The sequence below is a fragment of the Crinia signifera genome, chromosome 19, assembly GCF_055691185.1.
Source record: "Crinia signifera chromosome 19, ASM5569118v1, whole genome shotgun sequence".
NCBI lineage: Eukaryota > Metazoa > Chordata > Amphibia > Anura > Myobatrachidae > Crinia > Crinia signifera.
Window position 1 is genome coordinate 131,274,844 of NC_139226.1, and position 15,660 is coordinate 131,290,503.

At 43.2% G+C, this 15,660-nt stretch overlaps 1 protein-coding gene across 1 annotated transcript in view; it reads left to right on the forward strand.

The window, feature by feature from the left end:
- SCNN1D (sodium channel epithelial 1 subunit delta) overlaps positions 1-15,660 on the forward strand; it is a 41,273-nt gene that overhangs the window by 15,629 nt on the left and 9,984 nt on the right. Inside the window, exons 4-6 of the mRNA XM_083162071.1 lie at positions 2,869-2,975; positions 8,746-8,909; positions 13,639-13,737. Of these exons, the coding sequence (XP_083018197.1) occupies positions 2,869-2,975; positions 8,746-8,909; positions 13,639-13,737 (370 nt within the window). The remainder of the gene's footprint in view (positions 1-2,868; positions 2,976-8,745; positions 8,910-13,638; positions 13,738-15,660) is intronic.

Consider the following 15,660-nt stretch of genomic DNA (forward strand, 5'->3'; position numbering starts at 1 on the left):
CATTTCCCACAGGTCCTAGTAAAAATTAGCTCCGGGGTTGGGGGAGGGGGGGGCGGACTGGTAATTAGTCCCAGGCCCCAAAATTCCTAGCGGCAGCCCTGAGAACATAAATATGTCTAGGAAACCTTATCAATGCATCAATATATAACACATTAAGGTAAATCATAACCATCTTCCCAGTTTTCTCCATTCCCTGTATACTATAAACAAGATATATCAGAGTTTATGGGCGTAGCGTTTCTCTGCACCAGCCGTCTCGCAGCTTCCATGTTTCTCACAAGATCTGGTAAAGGGAAGATTATTCTTTCTAAACCACAAGTAAAAATAACAACAAAGAATATGCGGTAATTCAATGTATATTTTTCTATAATAGTATTTTTTTCATTGCTAGGTATCTGTGTTTTGTGCTATTTGTGAGAAATTGACTTTCTTTTGTTGCTGAGATTTAATATAAGTTTTTTATTTAAACAATTTTCCTCATTGAATGTGTTATTGGACACCTGGCACATACCTGTATTTATTGTCTGTTATGTTTCATATGACAATAAAGTCCTTTAACAGGTCACTTGTATTGTGAGATCTGGGAAAATAGCTATACGATATACATAAACTGCGGAGAGCACAGTCATGCTGCATTGTGGTTTGGACATCAGGGTTGAAACTGAATAGGACGAGAGATTCAGAGAGTGAGAGGTTTGGTAAGAAATCTCCAGGTTTTTTTTTTAAAGCGGCAATCATTTACACTGCAAAACCAGTTTCATTTTGCAGTGTAAATGATTGCCGCTTTAAAAAAAAAATGGAGATTTCTTACCAAATCTCTCAATTTCTGAATCTCTCATCCTATTCAATTTCACCCCAGATTTGTGCAGATGAGGGAGGGACATTGATCTCTTTTCTTAGTTACTTATATGTATCTCCCAACTTTAGTGGAGGAGTAAGAGGGACAGTAGGCCTCAGGCGGCAGAAGAAGGCAGGGGGGACTCCCAACTGGCCCTTCCCCCCACCACCGTGGGACACTGCCGGGCCTGGGCGGAATGCGGGACCATCCCAAAAAAGGGAACAGTCCTGTGAAAGTTGGGACAGTTGGGAGTGTGCCTCTAGTGGTGAGGTGGCATATAGCCCTGCACAGTTATTCTTACAGAAAGCATTATCGTTTGCAGGGTGGTGCTAAAAACCCTACCATTGGCCCTGGCTTTAGGTAATGGAGGGGAGAGGAATTAGGTTGTAGAGGCAATAAGTTCCCCCACCTCTCCAGGACCAGGCGCTACCTATTACATAATGTTCCTGCCAGATTGTTGGGGTTCTTGGTGGGCTGTATGTAAGAATCTTGGTCTATAGTCAGGATGTTATGTATTGATTGTATAGAGGGGATGTTATTGGGGACGTTATATGGACGGCTCTCACAGTTACATATTAAGATAACTGAGGCACAAGGTAAAATAATGACATTGCAAAATACTTGCATGTCCAGGTAGAATATTGATTTGAACCATGAAAATATATATATATATATATATATATATATATATATATATATAATATATATATATATATGTCTAGTGTCCGTTTGTGTGTCTCAGAAACGCTTCTTTTGGCAGTAAGTGAAATAACATCTCTTTCTCTCACACACATGCACAAATACAGAGGCAATCACAAGTTAGCAGACTAGCTTTCGAAGCATTTGCTGCGAGCGGGTTTACTAGTTGGATTATACTGTATGCATCTGATTGTTTGCAAATGAAATGGAACAAATATGCTGGAACAAATGATGTGATATAAATGTATATTTTCATTCTTACCTGCACTAGTTGTGTCCACTGAGGTTTGGCTTCTAATCTGTTTTAGCCACATATTTGTTTGACTAATGTGGATAAAGATCACATGGTTCTTTCTGTGTAAGGACACTTATAAGGCGCCCATACACTATGCGACTTCTCCCCTCTGAGAAGTTGCATACAATCCCCCTCCAGGTGCCCTTCTGCAAGCGATGCCCGCTCCCTGCCACCGGGAGGGGTCCGACACAGAGATCATATGCGCAGCATGTATGATCTCCGGATCTGATCCGATGCGCACAGGACTGCGCATCGGATCGGATGCCCGATCCATTGATCCGACTGTGGTTAACGGCAGTGACAATATTTCCCCTGTCAAGAAACATTGGCACAGACTGAATAACCCCCTTTTTTCCTTAACCTAATAACCAAATTGATACAAGTGACCCAGGTTAAATATTTTATTTGGGTCTTACAAGAAAGCCCAGACTTTCCAGCGTTACTACATGTCAGGTCATATACAGTAGGTCTACTTTTTATTTAAAAATGATGACACCCTATTATTCTTTCTGCATGAATTACTGATTCTATTTGCCACTACAGGTTGAGTATCCCTTATCCAAAATGCTCGGGACCAGGAGAATTTTGGATAACGGATTATTCCGTATTTCGGAATATTTTAATATTTCAATGATGTATTTTGAAGTATCTTGCATTTATGCTGTATAAACACATAATATACACACAAATATATTTTATTACCACATAAAATACACACAAATATATTTTATTTGTTCAAAAAACAAGGTTTCAAAACGTGAAACAAAATGTGTGTACTATCTCAGCACTGAATTTGAATGCCAAGCAATCATTGTCTTGCACATATATAGTGCCAGTTACATATCATGTCCCCAGTGATGCTGTTACAGATGTCCCCAGTGAGTTTTTAGCAAAAAAAAAATTTTTTTTCACTTTCTGGAATGTCCGTATTTCGGAATAATTCGGATAACGGATATTCGGATACGGGATACTCGACCTGTATATGTAAGATTTATTTATCTTATGTAATATAATTGTGGTTTTTTTTTCCAAACAGAGATAACACACATTTCCATCACCCAACCTATGGAACCTGCTTTACTATTAAAGCGAGCCAAGGTAGCAGTAGCCCTTGGCCTACAGTGAACCAAGGCAAGCACAATGGTAAGTGTTCCAATGAGGATGACAATTAAAGATATATTTGTACAAACTTCCTAAACAGCATGTATCATTACTGACGCAGGAGCAGGGCCTGATAAAAGGTTCCAGGTGCCCTTGTCTGTGTGCCCAGGGACCCACCAGTCATACTGCCCATGTAACTGAGGTTATACAACTGGCATGTAGGATCTAGTGCTTGTGGCGTGTGAAGGAGACTTTGGCTTTAGGCTGCCTGGCTGGCACTGTAGCACAATGTACATAAAGTAATGGTTCCATCAGTAAGTTACATTGGAACAGCCATCTGGCAGTCACCATAAGAACTTTACCCCAACATTATATGATTGCTAAAAAAGCATGGAATAAATTAGGCCTTAATTTCATTCCGTGGCTGTCCCTTGCAAGGAGTCACCCACTGGTCCTGGTGCCCTAGGCTGCAGCCTTATCAGCGTATTGGTTAATCAGGTACCGTGCAGAAGTCTGTGCAGCAGTAAGGGCAGAGGATTCTCTATGCCTCATGTTCTATGATTTGGGGATGGGCATACATAATTTATTACAAAACACAGATATGCAGTGCCATATCTGGGCTTCATGTGCCCTGTGCTGGCCATGTCCCTTGAACAGAAAGATGCAGGAACAATGTTGCAGTGAAAGTGCTATCTATAGCGTGCATATTTGTCTCTAAATTTCTCAATAGGAAACTTTTGGCCTAGGGGTGTCGTGAAATAAATTCTGACAATCTAGGGTGTCATGATTCAAACATCTGAGAACCTCTGCAGTAAGTGATCCTATAATTATTATCAGGCTGCAAATCCTTGTGCAGAAGCTGTGTGATCACTGCGCAGGCACTTCCCAATAGACAGAAAGGCGTAGACAAATATAAAGTCAAGACAGACATCAATCTAGATACTTACAACAACTTCAATGTGCCATTTCTTCAATGGCACCCAATCTCACAATGGCACCCAACAATGGCACCCAATCTCACAATGGCACCACACAATGGCACCCAATCTCACAATGGCACCCAATCTCTCAATGGCACCCAACAATGGCACCCAATCTCACAATGGCACCCAAAAATGGCACCCAATCTCACAATGGCACCCAAAAATGGCACCCAATCTTGCGTCCTTCACGAGCTGATTTAAGACCAAATTCGTACAAAATAGTTTGGAACCCTATGGAGCAGAGAGGACTTTTGGACGAGTTTGGGACGCCATAAAGTGCGTCTGCTGACACAATGACTAGGATTGGGCCGGTAGATAGATACATGTATATACATTAGATATGTGTGCCATATTTGTTGCTGGATTTGGCTCTGATTTGCCTTTTTTTTTTTTCTAAAAAATCTACATAGAATCTAAAAAAAAATCACATCATTTGGTTCTTTTGTATTCCTAGAGTATTAATAACCTCAATAACAACAATTTCAACGTCACATCTCACAATATTGTTTTTATTATTTCACCAATACTAGCCATAGGTTGTAGTGAGTTGGCGGGTGAAACTAAGAGACAGAGATGCGGCACAAATACATACCACATTACGCCGCACTGTAGTGTCCATTAGTTGTGTGTGGGATAAGTTTTGAAAGATTGTGAAAAAGTGGTGTATTAAAATTACAGAGCCTGTGTTGTTCCCTGGATATGATCTGGATGTGAGAAAGAGCTGTAAGTGATCGTATTGCTATATTGCAACTTTTGTAGCTCTGTGGTTCAGTATTAAGCTTTCAGGTTATGTTGCCAATTTGTAGCTCTTTTGTCTGGCACAGAGCCCAGGTTTCTCACAACAATGGAATGTGTGCCTAGATATTACAGTTTGTATTGTTAACTAGGTGCTAGGTTCCTCCAGGGAAGATTTTTATTTAAACTGGTATTAACACAGTATTATTAGGGGGGGCTTAATTTTTGCCCTTGTCACCTCCTGACTGTATTAGTGCTCCCAGCTGGCTCTCCCTTCAATGGGGGGTTGCTGGTGGGTGTTGGTTCACCTGGAGGTTATTGCACATAAATATTGAGATTAGTATTAATGTCTGGGTGTTTTAATCCTTCAGCAAGGAGTCCTTATTAATACAAGTCTTGATACTGGGATGTTAGGGGGGCTTGGTATCTGCCCTTGTCACTCCTAACTATGCTGGTGCTCGCCGCTGGCTTTCCCTTTAATGAAGGGAGATGTTAATACACCCAGAAGTACCTATACATGAGTATTGCAGTTGGTTTTAACATCTACGTGACTCCTGCAGTAGAAGTCTTTGCTTAGCCACACTTTAGTACTGTAGTATTAGGGGGGCTTTGATTTTTGCCGTTATCAACCCTAATTGTACTCGTGCTTACAGCTAGCTCTCCCTTCAATGAGGGGTTGCTGATAGACGTTAATTCACCCAGAAGCTAGTACACATTCCTATTACATTAGTACAGTCATGGTTTACATTTAGCAAATTAGCATATTTTCTAGGCAACAACACAGGTCTGAGGGGTTGGGGTCCGACACGTGTTTCACCTATCTACAAGGCTTTTTCAAGGCTAACGACACGTGTTTCACCTATCTATAAGGCTTCAAGGCTAAGGAGTTTCTGTGAATAAAAGAAAAACAAAGGGACATTTTTTAACAAAACTTTATTAACATGAAAGGTAAATCTTAAAAGTGTGATAAAACAGGTGTGCATCAAATCTTGCAACCCCTTCTCTCCTCTTTGTCTTGTATACAATGTTGGTCAGATTCTGTGCAAGATACTCTGCGTGTCAGATACAGTGTCTGTTGGATACAGTGCGGAATATAGGCCCTTATTCTGCACGTTCGCACAGGGGAGCTATGGTGAGCATGTGCCTCCCGCTTGGTCGAGTGGGCATGGCAGACTGCTTGTTCACCGTCCCATTCACACCTAGAAGTGCTAGCAGGTCGGGGGCGTGGTGTGGCGGCGAAGGGCTGCACCCATGGGGACACCCAGCATTTCATGGGCGTTCCCATGAAAACACTGGGCATTCCCATGCAAATGGGCCAGTGACGTGGGTGTGGGGGCGGGCAGCATATGTCAGCTGTTCACCAGCTTCCTGTACAGGGCACCCTCCAGCGAGGTGTCTTACATCTGCGAGAGTACCTGCAAAATCATTCGATGGTTGGCGTGCGGGGGGCCTTCACGCGGGCGGCGTTACAATGACACACAAAGTTGTGATTTTCACAGCTTTGTGTGTCAACCACAATAAGGCCCATAGTGGGAGTTGGTAACACTGTGCATTGCATATAGTACAGGTCGCATAAAGTGCAAGTTGAATACAGTAAACGACGGATACAGTAATGCTGGGTACACACCAGGACAATTTGATCTCAATTCCCCCAATTTTGACGCATCTAACGACCGATTGTACAGTATGTAAAAATAGCAGAATCTTATCTGTTTTCACTACGATTCCGATACGATGCTCCCCCCCCCCCCCCCCCGCCACGCGCGGGTCGTCTGTCAGTGGTCTTTCAGATTGGAGATTTTACCTACTGCAGTAAAGATTTGTAAATCTACATCATGTGCAGATCGTGTGTGTTTGTTTGCTCCAATCCATCGAGAGACCATTGTGCCATTTCAAAGAAAATTGTCGCAAGATCATTGTCGTCCTGTTGTGTATCCTATATAACAGTAACATAGTTAATCAGGTTGAAAAAAGACGTTAGTCCATCAAGTTCAACCTATTTTTTTAATTACTGCGGTGCACAGTTTATAATAATTTCAATTTTAAAAAAGAATTTGAAAACAGTCCCAAATGAAGTCACTATCTAGTATCAATATGTTTTCATTTAAATTTACCAATTATCAGAATGGTTGTTCTTATTCCTTCATTGTCAACTATTATACATTGTCATTAATGGTTATATCCCTGAATACTTTTTTTCTGCAAAAAAAATTGGCAAACCCCTTTTTAAATATTTCAGTAGTATCTCTGTCTATCTCTTTTCTCCCCTCTGTCTATCTCTTCACTGGCTCCCCATGCCTTTGCGGCTTTTCTTTAAACTCCTCACCACCACCTGCAATGCTCTCTCCTCCCCCACCACTCCTTACCTCTCTTCACTGATCTCTATCCACACTCCCTCCCGTCCTCTTCGCTCTGCCGCCGACCGCCGACTGACCGCTCACCTAATCACCTTCTCCCACTCCCGTGTCCAAGACGCTGCCCCCCCTGCACTGGAACAACCTCCCGCCACCCATCAGGCTTTCTGATTCCCTTACCTCCTTCAAGCACTCCCTCAAAACCCACTTCTTCCGACTAGCCTATCCCTCCTCCTCCTAACCTCTTTTGCTCCTCCTATCCTGCCTACCCTACCCCTCCATCCGTTCCTACTTATCCTATTGTTTTTTGTTCATCCACCCACCTCCTTTTAGTCTGTTAACTCTTATGAGTAGGGCCCTCCTTCCTCACGTACTCACCCTACCTCTTTACCTCACCAGTGCTCCTGCCCTGTTCTTCCCTTCCTCTACTTCATCTTCAGTCTCCTCGACAATTTCGATAACTACTTCAGAACTGATGCTGTTTTTAGTTCTACCAGCTATACCCCTATTTATGCTGTATTTTATCAACACACCCTGTACATTACCTTGTAATTAGTTTTTTGTTTGCTATGTATGGCGCTGCGGACACTTTGTGGCGCCTTATAAATAAACATACTACTACTACTATCTGCCATCACAACTTTTCCCTGATGAGTATTCCATTCCTCAGTTCAAAGACATCTTTTTTTATAGAGTGGAGACTGAACACTGTATTCTAGATGAGGCTGCACCAATGATCTATACGGTGGTAAGAGTACACTCTCATCCTAGCCTCTAAGACCCATTTTATGCATGCTAATACCTTGCTTGCCTTGACATTCCGAAATGCAGCTAAGTCTGTTGTCAGTGTCCACCCTCAAGTCCTTCTCCATTAATTATTTTTAGTTATAAATTATTTTAATAGGACTTTTGACTTTCGATCCTTAGCCCACCCGCTGGCCAACCCTTGCACTTGCCTCTCTCAATGAGGAGGGATTAGTTCCTACTACCGTTCTTGATACTTTATGTAGCCTTTGGGTTTTTGAGACCCAAGTTCATGATTTTGCAATTTGTATGGATAACGATTATGGGGAAAATTGCTGGGCTGCAAAATGCTTGGTGCATACACACTGAGCGTTTTTCACCCATTTCAGCAATTTTCCCAGGAGAGGACAGCTTTCCATAACGGGACGCTTTGGAAAGCCGTCTATTCCCTCACTCATCTGCTGGTAATACCAGCAGATGAGCGACTAGGGCAGTGATGATGCGGGAGTGTGCATCACCGCTCATTGCTGCCCCGTACAAGCTGAAAGCCACTCAAACAACTAAACTGAGCGACTTTAAGCTGAACATCACCCAGTGTGTATGGTCCTTTATCTACCTAGATCCTCAATCATTTTTTTTGCCCCTGGGATGTCTACCCTGTTGCATACCATTATGTCATCTGCAAAAAAAACATACTTTCCCTTCAGTATCATTTGCAATGTCATCAACAAAGATATTGTAAAGCACTGCTGGAACTTTTGTTCAAGTGGGACTTTTTTCTTGTTTCCAGTCCTCTAGAATTACTCCACACCGCCTCCCCTTCAGCTATGCAAGTCAAGCCTCCCTATTTATAGCCCTGTATATTTCTCTATACATTTTCAGAAAGGGATTAACTCTGACAACCTCTTCTATTGTTGTATATAAATATAAGAGGTTTTGTTAAGAAGAAAAGACTTAAGCACTATTTACTAACTCCTATCTTAATCTCACTTTTAGGACTGAGGCTGACGGTTACAACAGACCAAAAATATAATATGCCAGTTCTGTCTACAGCAGCTGGTGCTATGGTCCTGATTCACAACCCTAATCAGCCCCCTCTGGTGGAGCACGAAGGATTTGACATATTACCAGGAACTGAGACCTCAATAAGTATTAGGCAGGTCAGTGGGTTTGTGACAACAATACATTTACCAAAGACTTTTGCCTTTTAGAACTGTATTCCATTAAAAGAAGCGCCCATCAATCAATGTTGTGTGTTTTGCATTGTTAATTGTACTAGACCATTGTCATATCATACATACATACATCATCCATACATGTTTTTTACTTTATTTGCATGTTCTGTTACACAGAGTAATTAGAAGATTAAATCTGAAAATGGCATCAGATTATAGGCCCTTATTCGGGCGGCTGCGTTTTCAGTCGGACACCCGATGTTTTGTGTTTGTGCATGTGCAGAGGCGTTTCTGCGCATGTGCAAACGACACACACGTCCGAATACGGCGTGAATTCCGTACAGAAAACGATCTGTCAGAACAATCCGAACAGGGGGTGGAGAGGGGCGTGAAGGGCTGTTTGGGCTCATTACCATATGCGTACGCCCCGCTGGGCATACATATGGTAATCCGGCTGTGATGCACGTGTGGGGGCGGACAGCTGACATAGCCGGATGCCAGCTGCCAGCCCATATCCCTGCTTTCACACAGAGAAATGTCCGAGTGGTCTGGAGCACTCGGAGCTGTCTGACCGCTCGGTCCATCATTGGATGGTCGGTGACCATCGAAGGATGGGGTAGGTTCCCACAGATGGGGAGTTGTTCACATGAAACATCCACTCGTGGTCCGTTCACTCGGCGTCTTACCACATTCGGACGGTGTGAGCGATCCGTATGGTAAGCGGGGCTAAGAACACTTGGTGGCTGTATGAAAATACGCATCTGTCCAAGTCAACTAGAATAAGGGCCATAGTGTGGCTGAGAGACATTTTATATTGTAGTGAGTGCCAATTAGGGGTGTACATTGGGAACTTTACAGGTTTTGTGTTTTGGGTCTGTATCTGTTCCAAAACACCACCCTTCCATGTTTTGTGTTTTGTGTTTTGAATCTGTATTTTTTTTTTAAAAATGCTTAAATCGCAGAATTTTATTTTTTTGCTGTTAATAATTTCAATAACATTAATTTCCACTCATTTCCAGTCTATTCTGAATACCTCACAATATTGTTTTTAGGCCAAAAGGTTGCACCGTGGTAGCTGGATGACTATGCTAAGTGACACAAGTGGGTGGCACAAACACGTTTCCCATCTAGGAGTGGCACTGCGGTGGCAGACAGGATGGTAGTTTAAAAAACTAGGCCCCAAAAAGCACACAATGCCAAAAAAAGAGGCGCAAGATGGAATTGTCCTTGGGCTCTCCCACCAACCCTTATGTTGTGTAAATACTGTAGGACATGCACACTTTACAAACCAATCATTTCAGCGACAGGGTCTACAACAGGACTGTGGCTGAAATGATTGGTTTGTTTGGGCCCCCACCAAAAAAAAAATAATTCATCTCTGTTCCCGTACAAACCGGCTCTACAGAGGCAAGATGTCATCCTCATCCTCTGATTCCTGGCCCCCTTCAGTGTGTTCTTCCTCATCCTCACAGATTATCAATTTGTCTCCGCTGGACTTCACAATCACAGGTCCTGCTGTAGTCTCTGGAGGCAAATGCTGGTCTTCATTGTAGAATTGATCATTCATAATGATGAACATCATCTTCTCCACATTTTGTGGAAGAAACCTCCTTCACCGCTCGCTGACCAGGTTCCAGGCTGCACTAAAAAACTATTTTGGAGTACACACTGGAGGGGGGACAACTCAGGTAAAATAGAGCCAGTTTGTACAGGGGCCTCCAAACTGCCTCTTTTTCCTGCCAGTACAGGTAAGGACTGTCTGACATGTCTACTTGGATGCTGTCACCAAAGTAATCCTCCACCATTTTTTTAATGATGGCAGCAGACATGTTAGCAATTGTTGGCAGGTCCTTCAGTCTGGATTAGATGTCCAAACTCCTGCCTGCCCTGCATCACCACCAGCGGGTTGTGTGGGAAATCTAAGCTGTTTGCTCACAACCTAAAGTGTGGGAGAAAATGAGGGAGGAGCTTTTTCCGTGTCACGGTCCGCTTTAGATGACAGTGTCCTGACCAGCAGGTCTTTGCACCACTGTAGACTTGTGTCCGAGACACAACATACGCTTTAAACAGAGGATCGAGCTCGGTGGCCAGAATGTATTCCTCTGACTTTACAAATGGCATATTGGCAAGCTTACGTTTCTCCTCAAACAATAAAAAAAAAATCATTTTTGGATTTTACAGGCGACGTTGATGGCATTTCATCCTCCATGTCATGACTAGTGGCAGCAGCTTCAGCACTAGGAGGAAGTGGTTCTTGTTCTTCTTTCAAAATGTTATCCTCCAATTTTTGGTTCTGCATTATTTTCCTGGAGTGGAATTATGCACCAGTATCCCTGGACTGGACTTTAATGGCAGTATCACTGGACTTTAACGGCAGTACCAAATGACTTTATTGGCAGTACCACTGGACGGGACTTATGCAGCAATATCACTGTACTGGACTTTAATGGCAGTACTAATGGACTTTAACGGCAGTATTACTGGACTTATGCAGCAGTACCAATGGACATTAACGTCAGTGCCACTGGACAGGACTTATGCAGCAGTATCACTAGACTGGACTTATGAAGCAGTATCACTGGACTTTAACAGCAGTTTTACTGGACTTATGCAGCAGTACCAATGGACTTTAACGGCAGTGCTACTGGACTGGACTTATGCAGTGCAGCAGTGGTATCACTGGACTGGACTTATACAGCAGCAGTATCACTGGACTGTAGTATACAGCACTATTACTGGACTGGACTTTAAGCACTATCAATTGACTGGACTATAAGCACTATCTGAACTAGACTTTAATTACTATCACTGGACTGGACTTGTCACGGCGGGATGGCGAGACAGCAGGCAGGCGGATGGGCAAGCAGAGAGGACGCTGCCTCTCCACTCTCCAAGACTGGAGTGAAGATGGCGCCCATCTGCCTGCCCTTTTAATGGGTCCGGATCTCGCGAAATCCGACAATGTGATCTTGTGAGGTCTCGAGACCTCACAAGATCATTGTCCTGATTATACAATTATATTGTACATATAATGTATGGTATATCAGCCACTGTTATATAACTACAATCAGTTCAAAAACCAACTCCTATAGAATAGAATGTGCTTTATGATAATGATTATTATAATGATAACCTAGCACAGTAATTTTGTATTTTGTTTGTTTTCATTTTGGTCACATGCTTTGTACTGTGACTTTCATTTGTACTATTTGTTACTATTTGGTAAAATGATGCCTAGTAAAAACGGGGCGATTTCAGCCCCATGCTGAGCGATGTAGCTCATTACACATCTCATCATACATCACTGACACGCATGCTATGCACCGGTGATGTGTGCTGAGCGATCAGTTCTGACCAGTGTTCTCTGGTGAGAACCGGTGGACAGAAGAAACAGTGGCATCTGCAGGTTATAGAACGCTAGTATCTCAATAAAGCATCTACTGTACATGTCAACGCTTTACAGCAAGCCTTGTGTTTCTTAGAGAGACTACAGCATTAATTATAAAAAAAAAAATGGTACTTCCTCATCTTTGCTCTCAGCAGCTTATGCCAGTGACGTTACCTGCTTTCAGAATCGCACTTTTGTCCCCTCGAGGCCTCGCTTCGCTCACCTCGCTTCGGGTCTCGGTCTGCTTCACTCGCCACAACTTTACTAAAGGCAATAGATGATGACGTGGACACAGGAGGGTGGTGCGGGTTACACTACATAAATACTGTAGCGTAAGCTGTGGCCGCAAAGGATGAGGAAGTACCAAGAAAATAAAATAATAGTTCACCTTCAAACCACCTGGTAGCCACATTACTGAGGGAATCCGGTGCTTTTCTGTAGCGGTTCTCTAACGCAATCCTGACACCTTTCTTGGGGTGTTATTTTTTATAGGGGGGGCACAGACTGCACCTGTTTTTTTCAATACTTACCCTCTGGACTTCAGCAAAGGCAGCAGCAGCACTGTGGAATTAGATGAAAAAAAGGGCGTTGCGCCAGTTTTCCGGAGATCTGCACAGGCTCAGTGGAGTCTGAACACTGTAGCGCTCGCACTCTACTGCACTCCACAACTCCTGTAGAGAGGAGGGGCCCCAGCGGAGGAGGCTGCATACAGTTGTATCTACACATTTATCCCCGGGTTGCCGACTTTCAAATGCTCCTCTCCGGGAGAAGCCTGGAGAGGAGACTTTCATTACCCGTTCAGGGGGCGGGGCTTGACTGTGACGTCATTAATCCCCGCCCCCATTATGAGAAATAGACTAAATCACTGATCTCCATGGAGGGGGCGGGGCTAAAATGACACGAGTGTGTTGTTTTAGCTCCGCCCCCTCCTCTGAGACCCGCGGATTGCGGCATTTAAATGCAGCGATCCGGGGGGCCGGGAGGGGGACCCGATTTTCAGGCGACTCCTGGTAATTCCGGGAGGGTCGGCAACCCTGATTTATCCAGATGATTGAAGCTACTGCAGATTTTGTATGAACTTATAAATGTAAGTTCAGTTCTTTGTCTGTGAGTACAAGCACCTTTAATCAGAGCGAAGTCACTTATTTTGAAAACCTTTTATATAACCTTACACTACCCAGATACAGCCTTGTCTTAGTAATCTAGCATCACATTTTATTTTATTGCATTACAAGCATGAAAGTTAAAATGTTCTATTTTATTATTATTTACATTCTGCAACGTCAGTCTACAATTCAAAATGAATCACTGTCACTTTAATTCCAGGATCAGGTGAACCGCTTAGGAGAACCATACAGTGCCTGTACAGAGGATGGGGGGAATATAGACATCACACTATTGTACAATTCCTCTTATACGCTACAGGTGAGATTATAATCGATGTCAAGGCTTTTCTTGATTGTATGTATGCAATGGTGTCGCTAGATGGGGGGGGGGGGGGGGGTTGTCACCCAGAGAGAGGTGACACCAATAAACCGGCTCCTGCTCATTGAAGTTAAGGTAAGGGGGTTATTCTAGTTCACTCGCAAAGGCAAATTCCTTGTCAAATGGACAAAACCATGTGCACTGCAGGTGGGGTAGATGTAACTTGTGCAGAGAGAATTCTATTTGGGTGGGGCTATTTGATAAAGCCGTTTGATATGGCGAAACATGTCAGGTTCCCTCCACTGAATCTCAGTATATAAATACTCCATCCTCATGGACTGATCCAAACCAGCCCCAGATGATTTGCTTTCCACCAACTACAGCACAGGAACTTTGTCCATCAAGCCCCAACACGGACAGCTATCCTCCATTGGTGGAATGGACCCTTTCTGGACCAGCTTTAAAAACACCTGCCCAGGAGGCAAACAAAAGTGTGGGACTATGTACATCCAGGTGGACGGTAACTAACAAATAATCTTCTTATTTATTATTTATTTACAGTTTCTTATATAGTGCAGCAGATTCCGTTACAGTGTGTTATATAGCGCAGCAGATTCCGTTGCGCTTTACAATTGGAAACAACAGTGATTAGACAAATTGGGTAGATACAAGATTGTAAGCTTGCAGCAGGGCCCTCCTACCTCCAAGTCTGTCTGTTGTTACCCAGTTTGTCTTATCACTGTCTACTATTGTAAAGCGCAACGGAATCTGCTGCGCTATATAAGACACTGTAACAGAATCTGCTGCACTATATAAGACACTGTAACGGAATCTGCTGCGCTATATAAGAAACTGTAAATAAATAAATAAATAAATACAAACCGACATAGAGGTAGGAGGGCCCTGCTCGCAAGCTTACAGTCTATAGGGATAATAGGAGGGATACATAAGGATAGGATTCCATAGCATGGCAGTCCCACCAGATTACAGGACAGTCCTGATGGGATGCAGAAACCATCTCATATAGAGGTAGGAGGGCCCTGCTCACAGGCTTACAGTCTATAGGGATAATAGGAGGGATACATAAGGATAGGATTCCATAGCATGGCAGTCCCACCAGATTACAGGACAGTCCTGATGGGATGCAGAAACCATGGCATATAGAGGTAGGAGGGCCCTGCTCACAGGCTTACAGTCTATAGGGATAATAGGAGGGATACATAGGGATAGAAATCCATAGCATGGCAGTCCCACCAGATTACAAGACAGTCCTGATGGGATGCTATGAGATATAAATGCTGCTGGAGGGTGTGTGGGGGTCCGGAATATGATAAGCAGCCTGAAGAGGTGAGTTTTCAGGGAACGCTTGAAAGTTTGGAGGCTAGAGGAGAGTCTTAGTGTGCTTGGAAGGGCATTCCATAGGGTTGATGCTGCCCAACAAAAATCCTGCAAGTGTAAGTGGGAGCGAGTAATGAGTGTGGATGAGAGACGCAGATCTTGTGCAGAGCGGAGAGGTCGGGTGGGGATATATTTTGAGATAAGCGAAGTGATATAAGTCGGTGTAGTCAGAGTAATGGCTTTGTATGTAAGTAGAAGTGTTTATATTGAATGCGGTAATATACAGGCAACCAATGGAGGGACTGACAGAGCGGATCAACAGACGATGAACGTCTAGCCAGGATGATCAGCCTCGCAGCTGCATTCAGAATGGATTGTAGTGGTGAGAGTCTGTTCTTGGGAAGACCAGTTAGGTGACTATTGCAATAGTCAATGCAGGATATAATTCATTTTCCATTTTGGATACTTCTAAAGGGCATATTAGGAACAGACAGCCATTTTTCTTCCATTTTTTATTTTTTTCTTACCAGGAACTGTGTAGGATTATTTATTTATCTAGTGCACTAGCATATGATTATATCTTGT